At 48.6% G+C, this 17,831-nt stretch overlaps 1 protein-coding gene across 3 annotated transcripts in view; it reads left to right on the top strand.

Moving 5' to 3' along the window:
- The window catches only part of LOC135908923 (vasculin-like), a 67,537-nt gene extending 53,587 nt beyond the window's left edge, over nucleotides 1-13,950 (top strand). For all 3 annotated transcript variants that reach the window (XM_065440775.2, XM_065440776.2, XM_065440774.1), the window contains exons 10-13: nucleotides 1,035-1,214; nucleotides 2,233-2,357; nucleotides 7,283-7,385; nucleotides 12,296-13,950. In XM_065440775.2, the coding sequence (XP_065296847.1) occupies nucleotides 1,035-1,214; nucleotides 2,233-2,357; nucleotides 7,283-7,385; nucleotides 12,296-12,493 (606 nt within the window). In that variant the 3' untranslated portion in view covers nucleotides 12,494-13,950. The remainder of the gene's footprint in view (nucleotides 1-1,034; nucleotides 1,215-2,232; nucleotides 2,358-7,282; nucleotides 7,386-12,295) is intronic.
- The last annotated feature ends 3,881 nt before the right edge of the window (nucleotides 13,951-17,831 follow it).

Genomic DNA, 17,831 nt, shown 5'->3' on the forward strand with positions numbered 1-17,831 from the left:
CCAGGGTATAAAACAAATAATTGTGTTTTTTTTTGTGCTCCTGACATGCCACTCAATAACGAGAACCAACTTGCAAAGCGATTATGCCCTTGAGACGCCTTCTGGTGTCGGTAGGTTATAGCAGCTCTAGTTCCTTGGTGTAGCTTGGGTATTTGTGTTGGCTCGTCAGGAAGTATGAGCTGGCGGGTGCTTTCGTATTTTTGTAACCTGCAACTGTTCTGAATTTTTAATAAAAGTTCACTAATTTGGTATGGTTCTACAATTTTACCAAAGTTGCATCAGTATTTACGAAGAATGAAAGTGGTCGCGAAAATGTTTTGCCCATTGGCCTTTCAAAAAATTCGTTGTTATTCTTCTGATGGTGAAAGGACGCAGAGAGGGGTATTCGCTTCATGCAAGGTTCTACAGATGTCCCTGAACGAGGTGAAAATGACACCATAGTCGCTGAACAGGTTCCTGTGATCTAAAAAAAGGCGTCTAAGGGGTAATTGTTATTGATGTGTGTATGTATCTGAGAGGAGGTTGTTTGCTCAGGGAATGCTTTAAGAAAATGTGTGCTATCCCATTTTTACCCCTCTCTTCTTCCTCTTGTATCCGCATAATATTCTGCATTCTAATGTTCACGGGTTGGCAAGTGCGTTCTATTAGAAAGCCAGCTGCTCTGAGCATTGGGGGTGTGTGTATGGACGTAACAGTGGTGAAGCGAAAAGTGTTGGGCGTAATGTTAAGAGACAGGAAGTGAGCGGTGTGGATCAGAGAGCAAATGGAGATAGCCAATATTCTAGCCGAGATTAAGAGAAAAAGAAGATGGAGCGGGGCAGGCCATGTAATGTGTAGGGGTAGACACGCAGTGGGCCATTAAAATTGCAGAATGGGTGCCAAGAGAAGGGCAGCGCAGTCGAGCATGGTGGGCAATTGGGTGGGACGACGAAATTGGGAAATCTGCAGGTGCGAGTTGGAATCGGCTAGCGCAAGACGGCGGTAATTCGTCCTGCAGTGGACGTAAAAATGGGCTGACGGTGATGGATGTGCAGAAGGGCCAGCTGGCACACGCCATGGAGATCCTGGTGAAGCACCCCAAGACCAAGGGCAACAAGGGCGACTTCCTCAAGGCACTGCGCTCTGCTGATGGCAAGGACGATGAGCCGGTGGCGGCCAAGGGGGCGGGTGGTGACACCATGGACCTGCATGACCGCACCAACGGTCACGCTGAGGTAACTGCTTCCTCCCCCCTCTCCCCCTCTTTCAGACATTTATTTGTGATAGCAGTTGTACGTTCTCTCGGTATTCCTTTGTGGTGGCAGTGAAATTTCGTTATACAGTCAAGCCCCAATATACTGTATTTACTCGCATAATGAACACCCTCGCGTAATGAACGCAGCCCCCGTTTCTCCAATCAAGAAGTGTTTTTTTTTCCTTTTTCTCGCATAATGATCGCACCTTGAACTTGCTGCAGTGAAGCAGGAGACCATACAGTACGATTTGACATCTGATATGGCGTTCGGCGGGTGCGATTGTGTCCGACGCCTTGTCGGGCGCCGAATCGTACTGTGTCTCCGAGTTTTATTGCGACAGCGGTCATATCGATGCTCCAGGCACATTGTTGTCGTTGCCGAGCGCCGCATGGTTTAGGTGTGAGTGAAAGAGCGTGAGGGAAGTCGACGATGGCGGCTCAACGTCGTGCGCCGTCTTTCGTTGCGTAAAAGGCCCTTGGAGGAGGGGAGGGAGGGATGGCGGCATTGTGCTCTGGCAGTTCAATTTTCGGGGCGACGAGTCACCATGGAGGGTAAAAGACATCAGAGATCGAAAACTCGTGTTGTGGCAGGCTTTTTTTGCACCTTAATCGCCATGTTGATGCAAGCCCCCTGTCTGTACCAACTAGTCCGGTTGCCAGTGGGTGCCTTTTGTACTGCACAGAAACGTCAGAAGTGTCGGGGGGTTTCAGCTGTCCTCGTACTAGGAAGTGGAGGGTGGTGTGCTTCTGCACTTACTACGTAGCTCGAGGTTGCTCGCAGAATGCCGAAGCAAACTCTAAGGCTTCTAGCTGAAGTCGCTCTTCAGATGAATGTGAGAGTCCCATGCAGGAGAGGTGAAGAATGTGCTCTTTTAGCATTTACCCTACTTGTAACCGTTGACAGGAGGTCCCTGTACTGCCTAACGCTCTCGGGCCTCCTCTTGCATGTTTATTTGCATGCTCTTTTCTGCTGTGAACCTAATGCCGATTATGTGCAGGAGGACAACGGCCCGAGGGACGACGAGGGCGGCGACTTGGAGCCTTCAACGTGCGACGTGGGAAAGCTGTCACTCGAGACGCCCGAACATCCGCCACTGTCTAGCTCGTTGGAGGCAGAGCAGAGGTGAGCATCACTTCGCAGAAATGGCAGAGAGTTCTGGCCAGCTGGCCACAAGCTCCTTAACAAACAGTCTAAGAAGTGACACAGATATGAGGGCAGTACAAAATAACAATTACTGAATGACAGGTCATTGCAGGATATGCTACGCATGCATAACAGCGAGGGAGTGGGAGACATTTTGTCATTGGAAGCGAGTGAATCAGGTGCGAGAGAAAACCATCTCATGCCAGGCTCCCTTGCTTTTTGCTGACAAATTTGTGCCAGTTCACCAGAGCAGTCATTTGGGTGAATTGATTTGGCTTAGTGAAACTTGATCGCAACACAACTTTGTGACAGCATAGGCACAAAGTTCCACCCTTGCGCAGCAGCTCCATTTCTTGCTTGTTACTGGGCTACTGTTCTTCTGGGCTACTGGGCTAGTATGTTCTCGTGTGATACTGCATTTAAAGGGGTGTGCAGCTTTTCAAAGCCAAGAAATTATGAGAAACTTCTGATTTTTGAAAAACCCCTTGCAGTAGAACCCCTTTACATTTTTCAAGGGACTGTGTGAAAAATAACAGCCAGGAAAGCATTACCATGAGGAAGGCTGCAAATCGCCACAGCAACATCAGAAAAAGTTCTGAATGGTGTCAGTACAGTTATTAGGCCTGCATACACATACAATGTTTGCGGCCACTGCATAATACTGCTTCACCGCATAACACAGCTTCATTGTGGCGAAGCTGATGAAAGAGACTCGGCGATTATGTAATGCATACAGTCGCCGACTGTTTATTTGGACCTCACGGGGATTGCGGAAATGTCCAAATTAACAGGTGTCCGAAAAAGCAGATTAAGAAAAAAACAAATGAAATCCTTTATTTCCACGCACTTATTCGGGCTCGGCAGTAGGCTTGAAGAAATCGTGAGTGCGCCGTTGCACGCTGTTTCGTTTACGCGCAATCAGATAAGCCTGAATCTCGGAGAGGGTCGTACGGTCACTATAGGCGGCTGAAAGCACAGTCACTGCTTGTACTAGCTCTGCATGTGACGGCAGTGTAGCACATGGTGTGTCATCTTTTGACTCGGAGTCATCGTCCGGCGGTGCAGAAGAAACCTGACGAGTGATCTCGCCGTCGTCGAGTTCTGCACATGTCAGTACAGCAGTGTCAGCGCCTTTGAAACTGTCAAATGAGACGGTGTCCGGAATCGCAATGCAACCACTGCGCAGGTCCCGGCAGAACGTTTTTGGCGTCAGTAGGGAGCACATCAGAAGGTGACAAATCCTAGGCCTCCCAGCACCCGCTTGCCGGCATGCTCCAGCGCAGTCTGCGAGGGCACTGTTGGCGCCATTAGACACTTGACGTGATGTTTCTGTATGCCGCGTTGGGTCACCGCAACCTCGACACAGCACACAAAGCAAACACCACCCCGCCGACACCAGTTGCACAAACGAAAAACGTAGCCTACTCGCAGCGTTGACACAAAGAAACAAAAAAATCAGCTGCTGGATTGTCTTGACATGGCTTACTAAGCCGAGACCGGAACTGTTGTAGCAACTCTATCGAATCAGGCAGAAATGATGATGATGAGCGGTGATTTCTAGTAGCACCACTTTGTGGGCCAGTAAGGAGGCTTCGTTCAAAACAAAAATGGCGTCCAGCAAGTCGAACCATGCACTGGTCAGAGTCGGTGCATGGTGCTCTCGATCGAGTTGGCTGAAGGAGCGTCCGAAAAATTGGACGAGAGGTTGCAAGGTGTCCGAACTTTCGGCAGTTGTTATACATTATGGTCTATGGAGAGAATGGTGGTGCCGCGAAACAGACAATAATCGAGCATGTCTGAATTTTGGAGTCCGGAAAATCAGTCGGCGACTGTAATCTGATTTTAACCTATCCACATGAAGTATGCATAGCCAGTTGCACTGTGCACTTCTTTTTCTGATATCATTATGCACACCTCGCTTGTGCAATTTTGGCTGCTTATTGAAAGTTTTGGTCGCTCATTGTTGACTAGCCGGCTGGCTGCACCGCTAAATATATGTGACTGCTGCATCGAAGCACAACCCAAGATGCGGGAGTGTTGCATGCTGTTGATGTGTCATGGGGAACGTAATACATTGTAGTCAACGGTATTTAGGTCGGGGCCGCAAAAGCGCGACATAGCAGCCAGGAAAATCCAACTACGAGGAATGTATCAACGGGTTCCACTGTGTATGGACTACACGTCATAAACTACTTCTTGTGTAATTATCAGCACCTAATCCATCATGAAGCTGCTCAAGTCAAATATATAATGAGCAGCGGCAGTGGCAAAATAGTGCTGGGACATTGCGAGCTTGGAGCAAACGCCACTCCCACATCGTCTAACCAACAGGTGCCATCTTGGTTTCGTTTTATTGTTGAATTCTTGCACATTCGTTTTTACACCCTTAGCGGCAGTGACGGAGGCGTGGGTAAAGAAAGATTCACTTGTGATTGGGGGGCTTGTGGAAGCGTTTGGGTTTTCCGCATCTCGGATGGAAAGACTTCAATCAGACAAAGCGAGCAAGAGGGGGAATGTGTGATTGCTCTTGGCTGCTGTGTGCGATGGCACGGTGGTCTCTTATGACAGTCGCCCCAGGCATTGTCTGCCATGGCTGTTTGCTTGTTCAATACTGCTCGTCTTTGTCTACTCCCACCGCTGTTCTCTAGCTTTGCGATAGCTCACCACACTCTCTCTAGTCTTCGGCGTCTTTACGATCTCTTGCCATTACTTCTACTTGGAACAGTTTCATGCAGCCTGCCCGATTGTTGCCTGGGCGAACACTATGCGTGAAACGAAGCTACGTGCATTTGATCAGTGGTTTAGTGTGCGATAAAGTGTTTTATGAACATTGTGTATGTTCCATGAAGTTTGTCGACATGGCAAGGCAGGCCACCAATAACAACTACGTCGACTCTTCTGGCGGTTTGGCTTCTGTTGTATCGGTATAAGATAACGATCGTGTCGATGCTGCCAGGGACATATCTAGGCACCATCAGTACAAGAGTGCATCGTTGCAAGCGTGCCTGGTGCCTTAAGCACTTCTAACTCGGCGATTGCAGCCTACACATGGACTACGTGAGGAAACAAAGCCCGGAGAAAACGCAGCAGAGGAAAGAAGTGTGCACACACCTCTAGCTAATCTTTAAGGCCATTGTAGGCCTAGAAATATGCACACAACTTCTAAAGGCTGTTTTCTCAAAATGAATTTTTTTTATTTATGTGGCTGTTCGCACCAGCAATATCTTGGGAACTGCTTATCAGATCTCTCTCAGGTTTCTTTTATCCTGTACGTGAATAAATTTTTGTGGGCAAGGGAAGCCTGCTTTTTTTCACTACATTGGGTTAGGAGTTTGTGTTAAACATTTAAAATTTGACAATTGCAAGTCTGATGAACAACACTAAATTCAGTGCTGTGGCACAAACAAATTTAAGAAAAGGGCTGTCTTGCCCTGAGGTACCTGTACAGGAACCATCATAATGAATTTCACGGGGCCAGCACATTTTGCAATATCTATAGGCCTTGCCCAAGACACCATGTGAAATATTTTAATATACATTAGAACCTCGTTGACACATTTCTGTTATGTACTATTTCCCAGTGCCAACATTTGCGTTTGGGAACAAAAGAAGTTATGCTTCTTCTTTAGAGGTTCATATGTTTCCGGAAAACGATCTTACAGCACCTAACATTCAGTACATCGCCATGCTGCAGTCGTATGATATGTTTTCCGGCCTCTAGATCCATGCAAGCAGGAGAAGACGCGAGGCACACATGATCTAATGCAGTAGCCGCCTACCGGAGTAGCTTCCCTGCAATACGTGCCTGCCCGTCTCACTTTAAAATGCCGGCGTGCACTGTTTCCCATTCCGGTACCAGCAAATCTGCTCCCGGTTCGTTGCACGTCGCATTCAAAGCTGTAGCTACCAACCCTATTGCGATGAGCATCTTCACCTATCTGTTTTTCAGTGCGTGGAGATTAGCGCCATTGGGTGTACTGCACACTTTTATGCGCAATAACCCCAAATGTGCCACCTTTCCGTACTTCAGGTGACCTGAAACAAGTGTCATGTTCTGCTTTGACGGTGTCATATTCCAGCATTGCCCACCAGCTAGGTTTCATTTGGGTTTCCGGGAGCGATATTAAAACACTACACAATAGGAAAACAACAATATGCATTTCGCGTCGCTTGGGCATCATCCGCTATACGCTCATTGGCCAGTTTCCAAAAGTGAGCTTTGCTGCAATACATCCTTGTTAGGTGGTAAAGAACATGTATACCGCGAAGATGGTTTTGGTATCGCGTTAGATTGCATCACACAAACGATTATCGGTCCAATTTTTTTTTTATTACACGAAAGAGTGCTTGATAGAATAGAATAAATAATATAATCAGACATTTTCAGCTACCGTTATAGCTTGAAAATCTTCCTAGGGATTCCCTAAAATATATGTTTTTGATGGGAGAGAGACGTGTGTTCAACGTATTCACTGTCCCATAAGCTCTGCTGAGATGGACACTGCCACTAAAGGAAGTCGCTATGTTGGTCACCATAGGGGTCAGGTGCACGTGTACTGACTCGTCAAGTGCAAATTATGTGCAAAGGCCGATTTTAGGGTTGAAATAGCCAAAGTTTGGGCACTTGCCGGGAGGGACCTTGGCCGGTGTCCAACTAAGCGAAAAATCGAAATAATCTGAGTCGAAATGACTGATTTCTACTGCAATTAATTTTTCTTTCATTCCCTGTGCGCTGTTTGGTCTTTCAAGCCACCCTGCACGCTTGGGTTAAATACAGTTTAACGTGCCCGTCTCCAGCATTATATAGAATCGGATGTCATAAGCAGAAATATGACATTTTCTTTCTTATGGCCTGTGGCAACACTGTGTCCCATAGCTGCCGTCCCCTGCGTGCACTTTTGCAGGCTGCTGCGGGAAATGGGCTGGAAGGAGGAGGCCTCGGATGACGACGCCTACGCACCGCTCACCGAGGATGAGCTCCGGGAGTTCCAGTACCTGACCAAGATGGTGGGTACTGGCTGTGTGTTGAAGCACGGAGTCACGCGTGACTCCCTGCTCCATTGCTCTATTAACAGACAGCGCTGCGGAAGTGCACTCTGCATGTTTTGCAGTACCATTGTTTTAGGTCCTCCAGCCTGGGGCCGGTATTCTTGGCCGATCGCTTTCAACGATGGCTGTACTTTCGCGAGATTTCGCGAAACTTGTCCCACGAGTACCGTTAGCTTCTTTCTGGCGTTTGCCCGACCCTTGTGCTCGTATGCTTTTCAACGTAGAATCTCGCGAGAGTGGAACCATCTTGGAAAGCGATTGTCCGGGAATAAATTCGGGCCTGGAGTGTGTACATGCCTATTGTGCAGCAGTTGTCATGCGAGGGCGATTGTGACTCTGTGATGCGTTTTGTACATAGCACGTAACACTGCAAAAGCTATGCATTTAGTGTGATGATATACAAGCCTCACTGTGTGTTTCGCAGAACACTCGTTTTAGGTCTGCGATGCCTTCTACGGGATAACTGCTACGTGTAAGGCTCGGCCAAGTCCTGTATTATTTGTGCAGCTTGGCACTTCCTGTGTCATGTGATGTACTGTGTCTTGGTTGCTCGTACAAAGGGTGCGCTGCGACCACTTGTCGCAGAAATGTTCCACTCTGCTCATTCGGTGGTAAACGACGTTCAGACCTGTGATTGCTCACTGTGGTAGTGATTATTCATTGGTGCAATGCATAAGGATCACCAAAATTTCTCGCTCCTTGCAGCTCGACGCTCAATAATTCCGACTCTGCCTGCGTGATTGCATGTTAATTTTGCCCCTTCAATCAGCAAGCAAGAGCAATGTTCTTGTTCCCGTTGACAAGGCTCGTGCAGTCTTCAATGGATTTTTCGACTCCATAAATGTGGACTTGATGGGTATTCCAGACTTCATAAATGCACCGTCAGGGTTTGCATAGAGCTAATGCATTTTCGCGACCGTTATTTTGGATGAATTTAGGCTCGAAAGGTAGATTCTTCAGACTACATCACTCGTTATGATCCGTGTTACCCGATCTTAGACACCGCCATGTTGGATTTGCTGCTGGCTTGGCCAGGCTTGGCTTCCAGTGGCTATGCTCTGTGGACGACTGCACGCCAAGTTTCATCTTAGACACCAGCGCTCGTTTCTCCCCTGGCGGAACGATTTCATCTCCAACGGGTGTAGGTTTCCACCGCTGCTTCCCTTAGCGGTCGCGCCCGCGTTCAGTTCGCGCTGCGCGCGAAACGTCTCTTGTTTGCGACGGCGCCTCTTCGGATGACCGGAAATTATTATTGTGTTGTTAACTGTCACGACAGCAATGTAAACACGAAAGGGTTGATGCCACCAGTGGTATTCTGCCGATTCACAAGAAAATGGTACGAAAAAAGCAGACGGCAGACATGGATTACTGCGGTGCGCCGAGCGAAGCAAACAAATGGCAAACGAAGCGAGCTCGTTCATTGATCACTCCTGACTGTATGACGGTTTTTATGTGTAACCCACATGAATTTAATAATTACTCGTACATAATCCTTTTATTCATATAAAAGCTTTAAGTTGTTCGACGAGCGCTTGTCCTGTCTTCTTTCTCGTGTTTTGTTTGTGTGTGCGCTGCCCAAGAATGGAAACCACTTCTGTTGTATGCACTAGCAGTGGCCGAAGTTCACGCGTGCCAAGAAATTGAACATGTGCATGATGCATTGAACATGACCGGAGTTCATTCCCGCTTCACCACTGCACCGATCGATCGGGTTACTGGACGATACACACCCGCGTCTTGGTCGCGCCGGCATTGCTGAAGCAGGAATCATTGCTGATACTTTCAACTTCCGTCTCTTGAGCACTTAAAAAATGGCCAAGCTGTCTACATTGCTGCCTCTATTCCATATTGTAGGGGACGTACTAGTTAAAGTTGTGTGCACTTGTCGTACTTGTGCTATGCAGCGATATATTTTGTTCATTTCCACACAGTGTCGATGGAAAACACGGATTTGTAGCAAACATATTGTGAGAAACTGCAAAAATCACTTTAGCTCATATGTGCCGTATGTATGTGCCGCATCATATGTGCTGACAATTTTTCCGGCGGCACATACGATGTCGTTTCCAATTACCTGCTCAGCGTCCCTTACATGGTTAAGCAGACACTGCCCTTTCGCCGCATCGCAGCCATAAAAATAATCGTCAAGCGTACCGATCTTCTTAAAGGCAAATAGAAGTGTGTACAATCTGTTTCACACTTAGGGGAAAACTCGGAACGTATTGCATCGCGATGCGGCAAGCAATGGAGTCGTGCGGCAGCAGCAGCTCGAGCAGGCGCAGACGCTCAAGGGCCGGAGTCGTGATCTGCGTCGTCTGCTACGGCGGCGCGCGCTGGCCGCATTGTCGGGAAGCGTGCTACTGTCGGGGGCAGTGCACCGATTTCATCGGTACTGCGGGAACTGAGCTGATATTATTTACCAAACGTTGTGCGACGCCAAACTCTGAGCCTTCATTGGCGATAATGGAGTTCCACAAACTTCTTTTGGCAGCATGCTTCGTTTGTTCTTTCGAAAGGCCAGGGTACTGAGCACGTGCACGTATATTTCTTCACTGTGTGTGCTACCGTAATATGCAGCGACAAAACGCACCAAGATGTGCACGCACCGTGCTCAGTCTTTGTTTGACTCGAAAGGAAAACAACGCACTCAACAATGATAACTATGGGGGTCGAACACGATGAAACAATTGGATACGATTAAAGGAATTTTTTAGGTTAATACAATGAGCTGGAAGTAATTTTTCTCGACAATCATTCACTACACCAGACAGACCCTGCCTGCCGGCAAAGAATTGGACACGTCACGCTCGGAACTTCAGTTAGTATCTCGTCATGTCCCCAGCGGCAGCGATGACAGCGCTCATCCTGGAAGGCAGTGAAGTGTAGAGCGACTTGATCAGGGATGTGTTTGTTCGCAGCACGTCTCAATTGCTGACGATGGGGGATCGAAGCCTATCCTTGGGCGACTGATAGAGGTAATGGTGCGGCAGCGATACTTTCAACGAGCCCCAGACATTTTAAATAATGTTGGCGCCCGGGGATTGAGGCGACTGCGCGCTCATCCAGCAGTTCTCGCACAACACGAGCAGTGTGGATCGGCAACCTATCGCGTTATAATATATAGTCGCCTTCCAAAAACGGGCCGTCAAAAATGTATGGAATCAGCAGGTCGTCTATGACTGCCCTGCAGCGATGAACTTACCTTCGAGGCGTATCAGTGGGCGTCGCACAATGCTTAGTAAAGAATACCGGCTCATTTCACGCAGTAACAATGAGATCGGCGCCCTGCAACTGACAGTAGAACGTTTCCTGACAATGCGGCCAGCGTGCGCCGCCGTAGCAGACGACGCCGTTCAAGATCCCGCCCCTCGAGCACCTGCGCGAGCTGCTGCCGCCGCCTGACTCAAGCGCTCGCCGCATCGCGATGCAATGCGCTCCGAGTTTTCCCCTAAATGTGAAACAGACGGTACATCACCCTTCGAATGAAATGTCCACGCGCACACACGTAGGCATACACCGCGCGCGCAGCATGAAACGTGCCCAAACACGCGCAGTGCAGGAGGCAGTCAAGGCGGTGCGAAGGAGAGGCGGGAGAGGGGTACCACCCGCTAATAGAATTTTGCTTCGCATGCGGCGCTCTCAACGCCGGCGTAGCAGTGCCACTCTCGGTGCCGTTCTTGTCCATAGCCTTCAAGATTGTGAGGTAAATGCTATCAAGAGAGAGCATGCGTCATCCCCTTGTCTCGGAGGCCATGCCCGCACTTTCTTGGCTGACAAAATGCTCCAGGGGACGGCAATTTTTTTTTCTTTTTCAGTCAGCACTATCGTTGTAGTCACTAGGTGCGGGAGCCGGTATGGTTCTTTTCGTTGTAGTTTTGATTGTCACTCTGCACGTAGTTTGTCCACGGGGCAAGTGTGTCTAGGAGATTTTGCCACATCGTTGTGTGTTTGTGCGCAGCTTTGCATCTGTGTGCTCGATGCCACTTCATGTGCCTTTGAGAGAGCCATGTGATGTGAAGAAATGTGGCTCCTATCTTCAGTCTCCATGGTGACGTCTGTTGACGAAGATGGCCAATTCGGTGAAGCTCTTGTCGAATGTATATGGAGACGTCACTCTTGCCCATATGCAAGCACATCCAATCCCATCCAATCGCAGTATGAGGCAGGGCATTATTAGATATTTTTTAAGTCATTTGAAGCTTAATAAATATTTCTCTGGCTGAACTAATTTTTTGGACTGTTCAATTTTTCAGACAATATTTTGCTCCCCGAGAGGTGTGGAAAAATTGGTCAGTGACTGTAGCCAAAACAAGCCAGAAATTCAAATTTACATGCCAACTGATTCTTTTTTTGATGCTGTACAATGTCTTGGTTGATTTTTTGGAATCATTAGCGCTTACGATATCGGAAAATGGCACCATTCAATTTCTCCCCTGGAATATTGCTTTTGTTGGCAGGGTGGCTTTTGCGCTTTCCAAGAACTGCATTGAGCGTGCAGCTGCTGTGAATGGATCTGCATCCATTCATCGTCAAATTGCTACCGTGAACGTTTCCATCGAAAGGCAAGAGCCGCTTGTGTCCATACGCCACCGGGCAAGCATGGTGCCGTGTCGCCAACCGCAGAGAGCTTGCACAACGCCTGCCTAGTCTGTTTTTTCAAAGTGGAAAGTACTGGAATACTCGCACAGAGCGTGCTCTGGTACGGTCAAAATTGAGGAGCCCGGTGCGCGAGGTTGGTGCCACGTGTAGCGTGAAAGTGCCACAAATTGTTGCAAAAGGTGCCGCCATATTGTTTCCTTTGTGTTTATCTTGCGAAGACTTTTTCTTGCCGACCTTTGCTGCTATAGAAGTGTGTCTCTCCCACGCAGCGCCAGGAGAAGCAGCAGCAGCAACAGCAGCCACAGCGCAATGGCATCCAGCGCACTGCAGCAGCTCTGCCCGACCGTGCTGCCCTCTGGAGCCCGCGCCGTGCATGCGGCCAGGCCTTCACCAACGCGGTGGCCCCGCTGGGCAATGGTTGGAGCTCTTCGTCATCTTCATCCGACACGGAATCCGACAGCAACTGACAGGGCACCACTTCGATGCGTTTCCTTGCTTCTGCCAGTTTTGCCTGCCCCCCTTTCTTTACTTGTGGACTGTGTTCTCGGAGAGAGACTCTGCCTCCCCCCCCCCCCTCCCACCTGCTTTCTTTGCGTTCTTTCCAAACACTGTCCGATGGTGGTAAGAGTTTCTTATTCACTGCTCACACCTGTGAGAATAGCCAACAGGGAGCTTATGCCTCCCCGTTTTTTAGTCGTGACTTTGGGACAGCTGCGGCGGCCTGTCCCCTTACTGTCCCTGCTAGTGCGCTGAAAGTGTGAGCCTGTCATTGTGTGACTGCCGGCGTGAGAGAGATTTACCCGCATGAAGGACAGCAGTACGTCGAGGCCTTTTGGCGTGATGGATCTTTGTGACTGTTCGTGGGGGGTGATGTGCTTGCCGTGTGCACATGCCACTCCATGGCTCGGCCGAAACGAATTTATTCCCTTGTCTCGCTCGTACCCCAGCGTCGGCTGCCTTGACGACCGCAACGCTCGTGCTGCCTTGTGTGACATCGGCCCAGCTTTGTGAGTCTCTCTCTTGTCTTTCATGCGCTACAATGTGCCATGTTCATCCGTTTCACTATTATTTTTTTTTCTCCTTGTGTCTTCATTGCGTTGACCTGCAGGTAGCTACCACGTGAAGGGTTATCGTGGGCATGGGGAATATTTCTTGAATTGCAACCCTTGGCGAGGCAGATTGGAAATTGTGTGTGATGCAAGTACTGTACAGGTATGCAAGTTTTGCTACTGCCATGTTCCGCCAGCTTGAAGTTCAAAGAAAAAGGTGGGAATTGAATCGGTTTTGCGGCAGGCCCTTTGGCGTCGCCTCGGCCCCGAGTGGGTATCGGTACAGCTCTTAACTCTTCTCGACGTAAATTTGGTAATTTTTAGGTGTGTTGGACATACTTCTTTTGCACGAGGGTGCTGTTACCTTGAAATTAATTGTGCACTTGCTAGTTTACTCAACTGCGGTTCAGCATCGGCTGAGCGTGCAGCCACATTTTGTCAGTGTTTTCCTCAATTTTTTTTTTCCTCGTCTCGCTCTCTCTGAGGAAACCACCGCAGTGAGGGAGAGCAGTGTCATTGTGCAGGTGATGAGGCCACAGTTCTGTGAACTTCGCCCGCTGGCGCATCGCTTTGGCGCCAAGCTTCGTTGCTTGGCGTGGCGTGATTTTGTAAATAGACTATTGCCAGGTCTCTTCCTGTGAGGAACGGGATTTGTCTTCGAGGGGTGCCCTTTCCCCCTTCTGAGCGTGCAACGAAGCTTGCAGTGGCGTAAGGGAAATCGTGACGGATGCGACGCTTCTCCCGAGAGATGTCCCACCTCTCTTTTGTACAGTGACTTTTTATTTCTTCTTGTAAATGACATCCCTTCTAAAGTGATTCGACTGAGCACGCTCTTGTTGAGAAGATTGAATAAAAAATGTGAACTTCGAAAGAAACGGGTGTTTTTCATTCGTCTGCCTTTTCCCGAAGGCTCTGAGATATTTCATGCTTGTTGTGTGCTCTTAACGACGCAGTTAGGCGGGTAATTCGATTGCAGTTGTGTAAACAAGCACACAGGGTTTCTCAAATTTCAAATGGGGAGCAACTACCTAGTAGCAGTACATGTGGAGTGATTCTCGGCATACCTTGATAAAGTATTTGTAATAGTGGGAGAATGGGGGAAGGAAAAAAAAAAAAGGAAAGCAGAGCGCTAAGTCAACAATTCTATGCACAGTAAATAACTCCATCTTCTAGACAAATTATGAATGTGTGGCATATCCCACCCATCATCGGTGCTGGTACATCTGTACAGTGTCCGACGAATGTTAAATGGCGAGTGCCCTTCAGTCGTAGAGTACCTGAATCCAGTGGTGTCGTGCTGCCAAGGTCCGTGCGCGTACGTGTCAGTTCACTGCAGGTTGACTTGGCTTTGTATGACTCTAGCTTTACAACCTAGAGGGAAGTCTAGTGCCACCGTACATGCAAGCATGTTTAATGGCACCGTGACACTGTAGGAAGACTGGGATATAGGACGTTTGGCTAGTGCTCAACGTGGCATGGACTAAAATCTCATGGGTGTGGAAAAATTTGTTGCTCACCCATTAAGTCCTTCCTAGCTCTTCCATTGTACATTTCTCAGTCTCTTGCGACACACAAAAATTAAATGAAAAAATGTGATTGAGGGATGAAATTGTAACACGGAGTGCATGCAGCGTCTTTTCTCCACATTTAGCAACCCGCCAGTAGCGTTGGCCCACCAGTGGCATTAGCTTGCCAGTGCCAGGCGGCACTATCGCTGTTATCACTCTGGTTGCCATTCAGTTTGCTTTTGCTATGCACTGTGCACATGCGTGCTTTTTGCATCTACTGTCTTTTGCAAGATGGTTTTTATACTGGCCAGTGTTGCGGCAACGTCAGGACAGCGGGTCATATTTTTCCCACTTGTCGGAGAACGAGAGGTAAGCACGCTTCTGCAGTGTTATGAAACTAGCAACTTCTAACTTTGTTGAAACAGCTACTAGGCAAAAGAGTGTTCTGCGGCTTTTTTTTGTCATGAATGTCTTGTTACTCGTTACAATCTCCAACAACACACTGGCATCCTAGGGATGTTCCATATGGTATGTTGCGGACATCCTAAGGATGCCCTAGATTAATCTCAGAAACTGCCCAAGTGAGGCAAAAAGAGACCTTCCCGAGACGTCTGAAAGTCGCTACATGTGGGACCTTATTGGGATGATAGTTGAATTCTGGGTTTTTATGTGCCAAAACCAAGTTTGATTGAGGCACGCCATAGTGGGGGACTTCGTATTAATTTTGACCACAAGGCGATCTTTAACGTGGCCTCACTGCACGTGACGCAGGCGTTTTTGCATGTCGCTCCCCATCGAAATGTGGCCGCCACGGCCGGGATTTCATCCCATTACTTCGTGCTTCACAACACAACACCATAGCACCTAAGCCACTGTGGCGGATCAGTGGGATGATAGTTGTCCCGCTTGTTTTCACACTACAGCAAGAGATAACGGTGCTGTCCTATAAACTTTTCTTTCCCCATGGGTGCCGCCATATTGCGCAGACAGTGGTGACATCTATGAGCAGTCAGCATGCTGGTTTTGATGAGTACTCAGTGTTGTGTGCCAGGTATACGCTCGGCGGCAGTTTCTGGTGGTGGTTTTCACACCTACGCGATCTGTTTAATATGACATGGCGTCTTAGTGGGAAATGGTTCTGTGAGACGTAGTGAAGTAATTTAAGTTGGCATGGCCATGCCGAAGCAGGAAACGTATGTATCTCGCTGGTTTACCAACCGCAGGGATCGCTCTGTTGAGCAATTAACGCCATCGGCGTCATACACGAGGCTAACGTAGACGTAGCAGTTTCTCTCAGGCTACGAAATGGGTAGGCCACACTTCATACATGCTCCTGAGGAGCAGGCAGCTTTCGATCAGCAGCACTGAGAGCAGGACCGGGAATGAGCTTTTCTACGGTGTGTCGATGCTGCAGTCTGGGAACAAGAACAGGCTCGTGCAGCTGAGTGCAAGCAGCAACTGCGTACCGAGGATTTGGCAGCCTACCAAGCCGTCGTTTAATGAACCGTCAGGATTAACCCAGTGACAAACACCGGGGCCACACGTTTCAGCTTCGCTGGTTAATCATCTGTACAGAGTGCTTGGGCGGAGATTTTTTTTGTAACGATTGCCGCCTAGATGTTTTGGAGTTGCATTAGGTTGGCCGTACAGTCACTCATGTTTTGTTACGCCAAGTGATCAAATAGTGAGGTTTTCCAATTCACGCTGACATTTCAGAGTTGCCTCTGCTCTTCGTTGCATGAAAACCGATACAGCCAAAATAGTTCACAACTCGCACACACGCGGCGACTGATGATGCACATCGCATGTTTGCACAGCCAAGGGAAGTTTCTGCGTGCTGCAGTTACCGCTGCACCGAAAGGCCACAAAGTGGTTCTTCGATGACATCACAGAATAGACCATCGTGTAAATTTCACGGAGAACGAGCTAAAGCATCTCCAAATCGTTTCGCAGCGCCCCGCCTGCTCGCACAAGCCAGGCAAGAGTAACATGTTGCGCGCCCTTTCCTCCTCGCCCGATTTCGCGGTGTAATTCGCTCTAGAGGAACGAGATGGCGCTTTCGGCGGCGCTCCGTACGTTGCCTCAGTCGAAAGCAGACGAATGCGAAATAAATACGGCTTCTGCCCTAATACTGTGCGATCGGCTGTCTGAAATGTGACTGAGTACTCGGTAACGCTACGTTCATGCTGCAAAATGCGTTATGGTAGAGCGAAGACGTGTGTAGTAGTTTGCTGCAAGAATAGTGACTGGCATATCAAGGAATTGAATGTTTCGGTGTGGCTGTATTCATGGACCACGGATGCACTACATTCACGGATGCACTACAGGACTTCTTGTGTTTCTGTCCCTTCGCTATGCACGGCTTTCCTCGAGGATGAAAGAATTCGCTCAGGCGACAGTGTGATATCGCTAACCTCCAAAGAAAGGACTTCAACCCCGGAGTGTTAGCAAGGGTTAGTACCGCACGTCTAGTGGCCAAGGGAGTAACGCCGCTTCCTGGCATAGCAAGTTACTCGCACGTTACCTATACACATCTACTGCAACTCACTGAAATAACTTACGCCTACTCTATCGCCCAGGTATCTATAGTGAGTGAATGGGCGTACTCTTGAGTCAATGCACCGAGGCTTGGCCGACGTACTACGCCGACAGCACATGAATGTTCAAAGCTGAGTGTTCCGTGGCGGACCATGGGGAGCAAGCGAGTGACTGGCTATGATGCGTTTTTGCTATGCGCAATGTATGACAAAGTACAGAAGCTTTAGTTACAAGCATTGCATGTACACGACAAAAATGAATTTTCCGCAACTGAGCCCACCTGCCAGCGATTGGACAGAAAGTGAACGATCAGATAGTGACCGTACTGAGGAACGTCATTGAGTCAGAAGCACGACAAGCTATTCCAAGTGATTAGCAAATAACTAAATGCTCTAAATAGAGCTTAAATTGCTTTGAATAAATAAAGAAGTGGAAAGTACGGCCAAAAAGAATTCTGCGGTTTCATGTGCCAAAATTATGGGATTTTACGTGCTAAAACCACTTTCTGACTATGAGGCACGCCGTAGTGGGGGACTCCGGAAATTTCGACCACCTGGGGTTCTTTAACGTGCACCTAAATCTAAGTACACGGGTGTTTTCGCATTTCGCCCCCATCGAAATGCGGCCGCCGTGGCCAGGATTCGATCCCGCGAACTCGTGCTCAGCAGCCCAGCACCGTAACCACTAAGCAACCACGGCGGGTAGTTTTC

The sequence above is a fragment of the Dermacentor albipictus genome, chromosome 9, assembly GCF_038994185.2.
Source record: "Dermacentor albipictus isolate Rhodes 1998 colony chromosome 9, USDA_Dalb.pri_finalv2, whole genome shotgun sequence".
Lineage (NCBI taxonomy): Eukaryota > Metazoa > Arthropoda > Arachnida > Ixodida > Ixodidae > Dermacentor > Dermacentor albipictus.